Genomic DNA, 10,482 nt, shown 5'->3' on the forward strand with positions numbered 1-10,482 from the left:
AATAGGACATTCACAACTCAATGAAAATACTTTGATACATATATATATAATGATGAACAATGCTGTTTACAGCTACGAATTAACAACATTAATTACGTGACATCAACTTGGTAATATATTCTAACAACAACAAGAACGATGATGATGACGCTGAAGTGAAAATCTGAAATAAAACAACCAAAACTAAAAATAAAAAACTCTTCCATCTACACCAACATTACAGCGGTGTAAAAAACTTAAACAAAAACAATTCAAACAACATCAAAAAACATCAACAACATCACAGACATCAATGACATTTCTCCATAGGATCAAACAATTTCAAAAATAAAAACACTTTTTTTCAATATCGTAAATTTTTATTAATTAAAGTTAATTAATTATCAATATTAAAGAATAAACTTTAAATAAAAAAAACCCGTTTCTCTACTAGTTTTAATCTAATTTAAAATAAACTAATGATCACGAAAAACAAAATAAAACTTTTGTTTTTTCAAAAAACGACATCAATTTGAACTAATTAAATTAAGCGAGTAGGACCAATTTATACAAATAAACACAAATACATTAGTTTTTTCTCTCAGTTAAAAAGTTTTTTTTGCAAAACTATACTAAAAAATGTATATATATATATACATATTTGTATAAATATAAGATTCCGATTGTTTATAAATTCTGCAGAAGTAGAGATAATTTACCAATGCATCATAAAACTGATTTAAAACTTTTGTAAACAATTTGCCAAACATATACACACACACATACACACACGAACATACACGCACACATACACACACACACACTCTCAACCGTTTTCTTACCAAATTATTTATTCCAAGTTATTTTATTAATCTCGGAGTTCTTTCAGAATTGTTGAAATTTGTTAATCTCATTTCAATTGTACGACATAATGTTGTTAAACAAATTAGTAATAACAATTTTTTTGTATAATTATTATTTTCAGTGTTGTCTTCTTTTTATATCCATTTAAAGTTTGAGATGAAAATAATAAAAAAAACTTTATAAAGGTTTGAATCAAGAAAGCAGTGTCGTTTTAAATTGTGTCCTTTCATTATTGAACAAACATCATTTTTTTTGTTCTAACACAAATTTGTATAACTATTAAGGACTCAATGGAAAGCAATTTGAAAAAGTAATTCTACTAGCAGTTGCTTTGAATAGTTTTTAGCAAGAATTTTCATCTGACAACTGAATGTAGCGATACTTCTAAATTTAATTGCGAATCAAATGTGTCTTGTTTTAAAAAGTTCTAAATTGTTTTTCGAAAATTTTTTATGTTAGTAGTTCTTTCGAAAAAACTTTTTGACATTTTAAACTTTTTAATGATTTTTTAAAAATTTACTGTATTCAGTAACGAGTACAAATTATTTGATAATTTCTTGGAAAAAACAGGTAAGTTATTTTTAGATACTAACTAATGATTAGTTTCCTGGCAAGTGATGAAAAGTTTACAAAAAAAGGTTAGCGAACTTTGAAAGTATATTTTTATACCATAAGAGCAGGATTTAAAACAAGACAGGGGTGGGAAGGCCATTGGCACGGGACATCCCCAAAAATGGAGCCCCACATTTTGTTGCCCCACTCACAGCAAAAAGTTTGCCCATACTTGACGTAACATATGAACATTGAATATAATAAACATGCTATACACACGTAAATTTTAAACAAAGTCATCAATGTAGGAGAATTATTGAAAATTATTACCACAGCAATCATATTTGCAACATTGAACAATTCATCTAAACAAAGATTTTCAGTCAACTTTTATCAAAAAATGCCTGAAAGTAACAACTTTCAACATAGCAATATAATAACATAATAATAGTAACAACATAACAATTTTCTCGATTTTGGCTTATTGTTTAAATAATATCATTTCATCATTTAATAACAAAACACTGCACATCAAACTACTAATTTAAAAAATTATAAAAAAAAATGAAACATTTAACAACTATAAACTTTTGAAGAGTAAAAAATTCACGATAGATGACATTTACAAATAAAGACACTCATGACAAATGACGACAAATAAAAGAATACTCACAAAACTTCGCTATTTATTGCACAAAATTCACTAAAACTATGCGAGCAATTTTTCATGTTCACATTTCAGATATAAGCATGATAGATACCAATGCAACTAACTATATTATTTAAAAAAATTTCAAACAATAAATATATTAGCAAATATTATATTGTCAGGGATCATAAGATTGTAATATCTACAAAAATGTAGTTTACGATATTATTTATTCATTCCTTCATTCAATCGTTCGTTCGTTCATTCAGTCATTCGTTCATTCATTCATTCGTTCGTTTGTTCGTTCGTTTGTTCGTTCGTTCGTTCACCCATCTATTCATTCATTCATTCTTTTACCGATATCAATAGCACAAAATTTAGAACATACAATACATACACGTCTACGTGCCAAACTCTGAATTTTCTCATATGACATTATATACATTCGAAGTGTTCAAATATAATTAAAAAATCTTAAAAGGTCTCATTAATACTGTTTAACTTATATAGTTATCTTGTTTATCTTTATATTTTTCACCTTTTCTTTCTCTCTCTCTCTCTCTCTCTCTCTCTCTCTCTCTCTCTCTCTCTCTCTCTGTATGTTTGTATGCGTCTGTCAATAAGTTGCATTGCATGTATGTTTGTTCAATTCGATTCAAAATCATTTAGGTTCAGCAAAGGCTGTTTTGTATTTTGTACGTTTCAGTATCTAAGTGTGTGTATGTTTGTTTGTGTGTGTGTGTGTGTATGTATGCGTATGTGCGTGTGTGTGTGTATATGTGTTTGTGTGTGAATGTTTATGAGAAAATTTTCAACTTTATAAATTTTTTTCTCAAAATAAATTTTCTTTCACTTGAAAGAGCATGGAAAAGTTGATTAGTTGTATGTTTAAGATTAATTTTACTCCACGGCGATGATGATGTTTTTTTCAACTTATTATAAATATACAACAATTTTATTTAACATTTTTTCTGAATTTAAAAATTAAATGAATAAATATACAAATAAATGAATGAATGAGTAAATGAACGAGTGAGTGAATGAATAATGTTTTTATGTTTTTAATTACTTTAGAATAATTCAAATGAAATATGAACAATGACGGATTAAAACACAACTAAAACTTCATGTTAAAGATCTCTATATGAAGATAGCGTAATGTGTGTGATATGTAAGATGATGGTGATGATGGTGAAGATGATGGTGAAGATGATGGTGAAGATGATGAAAATTTATATTTATACTAACTAATCTTAGCTAAAATTTTATATAACAACATACGGCCTCATTTATAAAAATACAAATCAACTATTTAGAAATAATTAACCATGTCGTGTCATAAAACATTAGAAGAAAATAAAGAATTCCTTATTTTCGAAATGATATTAAAATAATTAAACATTAGTACGTTTAAATTAATTGAAATCAATTATCATTACGCGTTATTATTTTCAATAATTATTCACAATTAATTAATATAAATTATTATGTTGTGAAATCAATAACTACGTTTCAACGTTACAAATCAGGGAGCTTTTTTCATAATCCGACGAGACTGAGCCCAGAGTTTTGCCGAAATTTATTTTGAAATTTTTATCGATTGGATGATTCATAATCTTTGGTTCGGCGGTGCTATCTCGATTGTTGTTGTTGTTGATGGCGTCATAGTTAGGGTTTGTCTTTTCGCTATGGTTGTCCGTAGCGTTTTGTGGTGTTGTATCTCGCTTCATAGGTAGGAGCTCTATGAATTCATCAGCATCGTCATTGTCTACCTCCTCCTCATCATCATCGCCCGTGTTTGCTTTATTAAGTTTTAATAATAATTTTTTACTGTCGATGATGCTGTTGTTTGTGTTTGTCGTTGTTTCGAGTTGGTCTTGTTGGCTGGTCGATGGATTGCTGTAGTTGATATTTCTGTTGTTGTTGTTGTTCAGATTTTTACCATCGCTTCCTGTTGATTTTTCGTCACCTTTGTTGCCGTTGCTAACATTCTTAACAATGTCGATATATGTTACCGAACTATTGTTTCTGTTTGCAACATTATTGTTATTATTATTGTTGTTGTTGTTATTATTATTATTATTATTCACTGCCAAATAAATACCATCTTTGTTTTCATTCGCTCCTCCTTCGTCTTTTGTTTTATCATCGTTAATATTTATATTACTATTTTCAATATTATTATTATTATTATTATTATTATTATTATTGTTGTTGTTGTTGTTATTGTTGCTGCTGTTGTTATTCGCCATCAATAGCTTGCTGCTGTTTCTGTGGCCACGACTCAGACAGAAGGAGGTCCTGTCCAGTGGGCCAAGCACGGTCTGCTGCGGGACTGCCGTGGCAGCGTCAGGGACCTGGTTGAGGCTGGTGTTGTCCGCGGTGTAGGGGGCCAGACATGGGAGAATTTGTAGGAAAAGGCGCCTGAAGCGTCTGTTGAAGAGGACGTAGATTGGGAAGTTGACGGCTGAGTTCAGCGTCGCCATGACGTTGCTAATCCTCCTGTGTGCGTGTGTGTGTGAGTGCGTGTGTTTGTGTGTGTCTGTGTGTGCGTCGTTTGTGTGTGTGTTTGTGTATGTTGTTTTGATGTGTGTTACATGATTTTATGGTTTATAGATCTAGAGTATATAGAATTAAAAAAATAGTTTCACGCTAAGTTGGTCAAGACAAAACGATGCAAAGTATCAAGAGTAGTAAATGAAGGAGTCGGAACAACGAACCTGAAATAATACTGCACCCCGCCACACTCCCTGTCTTCATTCTCAAGGACGACCCACAAAATGTGGTTGACGAGGGCTGGCGACTGGCAGACGATTAGGACGACGACGATGATGACGAGTACGAGCGTGACGTTGTTGTCCTGCTGCTGACGCGAGGTCTGCTGGTGTCGAATTTCGGCGCGTTTTCGTTTCAGCTTTTTGAGGGCGAAGAAAAGCTGAGTGTCAATCCAGATGAGAATGAGGAGAGGAAGTAGGAGCATGAAGACGAGGTACATTCCTGTGTTGTAGACTTTGTCGAAAATCTGTTGACGGGATTGTTCAAATCTTTCTCGGTCGAGATTTGCATTTTTGATGGTTGTGTATGCAATATCTCTAACCTTCATCAATCGATATTTCTATCCATCCATCCATCCATCCATCCATCCATCCATCCATCCATCCATCCATCCATCCATCCATCCATCCATCCATCCATCCATCCATCCATCCATCCATCCATCCATCCATCCATCCATCCATCCATCCATTCATCCATCCATCCATCCATCCATCCATCCATCCATCCATTCATCCATCCATCAATCCATCCATCAATCCATCCATCAATCCATCAATAGATAATTTCTTTATCTTAGTCGGTGCACACAGAATGAAATAAATCCTACCAGTAATCAGGTCGTGATGCTACAGATCATTAATATTCATCGCCACATTCAATCATTCTTATCATTTGTTCTCTGCTGACTACATATGAATGAGAGAATGAAAAAAGGAATGAATGAATGAATGATTGAATGAATAAATGAAAGAACGAACGAACGAACAGACGGACAGACGGACAAACAAACGAACGAATGTATGAATAAAATGGAAAATGATGACTGTATGAATGAATGAATAAAAAAGGCAATAATCATCACCAATATCATCGTCGTCCTTTTTATCATTGTCATCTTTTTGCCATTGCAATCGTCGTCATCATTATCATCGTCATCATAATTTTCACCTTTATCTTTATCATCATCATCATCTTTTTCATCATCTTCAGCGTCATCTTCACCGTAACAAGCATTAACAAGGGGCTTCATTTAAAAAAGGCGGAGTTGAAACATTGAAAGGAAACGTGTTTTTCAGGTTACTAATACGCGCACACACACTCACACACACACTCACGCACACACGCACACACACTCAAAAAACAACCATAACACAAAACTACACCAACTAAACTTCAAAAAAACGCAGCCACATTTTCAAAAATGTTGAAAATTTTTTTTATATGGATTTTTTTCTATTTTTGAAAATTTTTTTCGTTTATATTCAATATAATTTTTTTTTCAATTTCCTCATTTTATCTTTGCATTCAAGTTTTTTCTCCATTTTCTTCTTCCTTTTCCGGTTTCTTTTTATCAAGCGATTTTATTAGTATTGAACAAAGGTGTGAATGAATGATTGAAAAGATCATGGCTATTCATACAATTTGATTATACACATTCGAAATTTTATACGAAAAACAACAACAATAACAACAGCTTGATGTCGTTGTTATTGTTGTTATCATCATTGTTAATGTTGTTATTGTTATTATTGCTAACGCAATAGTTGATGTTGTAGTTGTTGATGACATTTATATATCAGTAGCCATCTTAATATGTATTTGACTGATTAAAATTACTCTTGGTTATTGTCATCCTCGATTACATCAATTTGGATGAAGCGAGCAGAAAATTTTTGTCATAAATGTTTGTTATAAAAATCAATATCGCCATCCATAAATTCACAATTATTACCGCTGTTAATCTAACTTTTCCTCATTTCCTTCTTCCCAGTCGACTGACTCGCTTTCTCATTGTTAAATCTGACACAGATCAATAACAACATAACTGTCACTTTGAAATATTTCTCTACTGTATACTGCATAACATACAAACACACACACAAACACACACACACACATATACGCACGCACTCACACACACGCACACACAAGTATACAAACATACAATTACAAACACAAGCAGGCACGCATATACATTCTCAAATATGTACCGACATTTTAGATTTGCACTTTGAACAAAAAAAAATGCAAAAAACATATAAATACACAGTCATAGACACGCACAAATACACACGGACACTTGAACATACACAAACACACACACACACATTTTTGTGTAAAGAGAAATTTATTTAGTGCTGTACATAATTCCATGGAGGGCGTTTAAATAATTTTAACTCCATGTCAGCAACTCATCAAAAATTAAAGTTTCTCCTAATTTTTCTCCTGTTTTAAAAGTTTTCTAATTAACTTTTGCAAAATTTGTGTCATTTTCTTAGTACTTATATTTCATTTTTATTAAAATTTCAAGAGTTTCCTTTTCCATTATAAGTTTTTGAAAGCACTTTGACAGGGATACATTCTACATTTTTCAGTCCTGTCCACCATCCAGTTTGCCTAACTTGAATCGGTGGTGATCATTCAGCATTTTACCACTAACCCTTCAACAGCAGTGCCAGACAGATAAGCCATCATACCCCCGACCGAGTTAAGAAATCTTTTCAAGGTCAGTAAATATCAATAACCAAGGCCACCAAGACGTTAACTGAAAGTGAACCAAGCGAAACAAAAACCAAAAAATATGAAACAGATTATAAAATCAAAACGTGTAAAAAAACACGTGCTTACTTGAACATGCAATAAAAAGCTACTGTTCAAAAAACAGAAATAAATGAATTGTAAACATAATAACAATAGAAACAAACTAACTAAAAACTTGTCAGTGTTGTTTAATCCACACAAAAAAGAGGAACAAATTGAACCAGATTTTTTTTCTCCATGCTCCATTTGTCAATTAATTGTTGAATCTCGTACAAGGTTTAAAAACTTTTCGAGGTTTAAAACTTTAGAAATATTTAAAAAAAAGAATTGTAAGTACACTCTATACAAAACAAAGAAGGAACTACCCTTTCAACAAAACGAAGTAGAAATCTAAACCACCATTGAAGAACAATTAAACTGATCAGAAAGGGCACGCTAACATTTGACAAAAAAACGAAACACTGAATACAAACATGCAAACTTCTGTTTGTTGAAAAAACGTTATTTTTTGTAAGAATTAAGTAGTGAGAGAAAAGATTAATTTATTTAAACATACAATGAGTCATTGCTGTGGTACGATCGCCTAAAACCATCAAAATCTTCAGAAAAAACTATATATCATAAAATCATACCCAAACTCAAAATATGATACTTTCAGCATAAAACAGAATTATTAAAAGTTTTCGTTCTTGTGGAAATTTTGAATAATAAACTTCATTCCAAAGAAGCGTCCAAGCAAAGCAAAAACGTAATCCCGTAGAAACAATCATACAGACAAATAAAAATAAGTATTTTCATAGCATAACTGAAAAAAAGACACATAAAAATCTGTAGACAGATAACAAACAAATACTTATATATATTTGTAAGATTATATATATATATATAGATATCTTAAACTTACAAATGAACCAGTATTTAAAAAGTAAAATTACACATTTAAATAAGAACATCAACAAACAAATTCCTACACAAACATAATACACAGACATATGCAAACACACTTAAACACAAACACAACTAAACCCACACACACACACACACACACACACACACACACACGCACATACACATAAACAAACAGACACAAACATAGTAGCAAGCGAAACATCTAGGAACTCTTACAAATCACTCGAGGAGGATATGGAGCGTAATGTAATACAGAGAATTAAATCAAAACCTTGTTTGTTCTTTCCACAAGAATCTTTCTGCTCCGACAAACTACAAACATACAAACGACATACAAACTAACATATGAACTAACACACAAACATATACAAACAAACGAAACGTTAAACCAACATACAAAACAACATACAAACATTTTCAGATAGATTTATAAAAAGAGGCATCTAAAGAGAAAAAGACAAAGGTGGTGAGAGCAACAAATGGAAAGAAATTTCAAGAATAGGGAGAAGAGAGAATTAGAAAAGAAAGAAAGAAAGTGAAAAAAAGAGAGGAAGAAAGAGAGAGAGAGAGAGAGAGAGAGAGAGAGAGAGGCGTGCAGTAATGATTGATCGATGTCGTTGTTAATTAAGATGGAAGATGAAACAAATAATAAAATCCAAAAATAAAAATATTTATAAACAAAATATCGAAGTGATAATAACAGTAATAAAATTTTTATTTTTATATTTAAGATAACAAGATATTGTTATATTGCTCGCTTCTAACCATTCTACGACGGTTACGAACGACCAACATGGTTGGCTCATGGCGAACTCTTTGTTTCTGTAAACTCGCTCAACGTTAAATAACTCGATTTTGTTCACGTACATAAAATAATGAGAGATGATTTTAATTAGCGACTGAAAATTAATATATAAAAAAGAACGCAAATAAGAATGTGTAAATGTAGTGTTCAAAAGCTTTCAGCAAATAAAGCATTACAACTTTTCTAAATAACATTATAAAGTAGTTAATAGATTTATTTCATAGTGTATAACGCATTATTTATTTGAGATTTTTCGATTTCGATATGTTGGCATGGTGGAAAATTTTTTTATTTCATCAACATTGTATGAAGAAATTTACTTATAAATCTTTGAATGTACTTTTTTCAAAAAATTAACTAAAATCTGAAAAGTATTAGCGGAATTTTGAATCGTAAAAACAAATTTTTATTTAGAAAGAAAATTCCACAAGAGGTAAAAAATTTTTTTTCAAAGTTGACAACCGTAAAATTAATTTTTTTTTTTGAGTTTGCTCATGAAAAATAAATGAACAATTTTCAAATGCTAACAAAATGCAAAATAAAAAAAATAAAAAAAAATAATTAAAAAACTAAAGAGACAGAACTGACAAAAATTGTTGCTGTAAAAAATTTGTGAAATGAAATTAAAAAACCAACCGAAGAATTAACGAAAATATACAGTTAAACTTGAGTGAAAATATAAAACTAACTTGAAATAAAAAATCCAGGAGTGCAAAGTGAAACAAAAAATGATGGAATGGTCAAAGATGGTCCAGAAAATATTTATCGATGGTAAGTCGATCAACATATGTGACATAGATAAAACGAACTCCTCTACCTTCTCTCTCACTTTATATTTATCCATCTTTTTCTGTTCTTCATTTTACTCTATCTTCAATTATTCTCTCTCTCTCTTTTTCTCTTTCGCTTTCATTTTTGCCGAAACTGTTCATTCTGATTAAAATTTCATGAATTGGAAATTTAAAATTCATTTCTCAGCGAAAAAACCCCAAAATAAAAAAAATTGGTTTCAATGAAATTCTTAATACAACTTTCAATAACATTAATACAATTTCTACCCCGCTATTCAAATAATCTCATATTGAGTATTTTTACTATAATTCAGTTTTCCAAGTAAATCCCATGACTAATGATGTTTAAACCTCGGCCAGCAGTATTAATATTACGTAAGTTAGTGTTCTATTATGGCAGAATAATTGTAACGTTTAAGTTGATTTTCTTCTTCTTCTTTCTCCTGCCCGATCCTTTCAGGACATTGGCGACCATCGACCTCCACAAAAGCCGATCTTTAACACTTTGTAAGAGTTGAAATGTGGTGATATTCAACAAGTGACACAAGGACTTCACGAATGTTATTCATTGTTGACCGCGATCTCTTTTCCCTGCATTCTTTCCAGTAGTTGTT

General features: G+C 31.1%; 1 protein-coding gene across 1 annotated transcript; it reads right to left on the reverse strand.

Annotated features, from left to right (window-relative positions):
• Positions 1–3,549: 3,549 nt before the first annotated feature.
• Positions 3,550–5,147, reverse strand: HELRODRAFT_177413 (hypothetical protein; the record flags this gene model as incomplete). Its single annotated transcript, XM_009025604.1, has 2 exons — positions 3,550–4,546; positions 4,765–5,147. 2 exons carry the CDS (start codon positions 5,145–5,147, stop codon positions 3,550–3,552), a joined length of 1,380 nt encoding a protein of 459 aa, XP_009023852.1.
• Positions 5,148–10,482: the final 5,335 nt, after the last annotated feature.

The sequence above is a fragment of the Helobdella robusta genome (genome assembly GCF_000326865.2).
Source record: "Helobdella robusta unplaced genomic scaffold HELROscaffold_42, whole genome shotgun sequence".
In the NCBI taxonomy this organism is placed as follows: Eukaryota; Metazoa; Annelida; class Clitellata; order Rhynchobdellida; family Glossiphoniidae; genus Helobdella; species Helobdella robusta.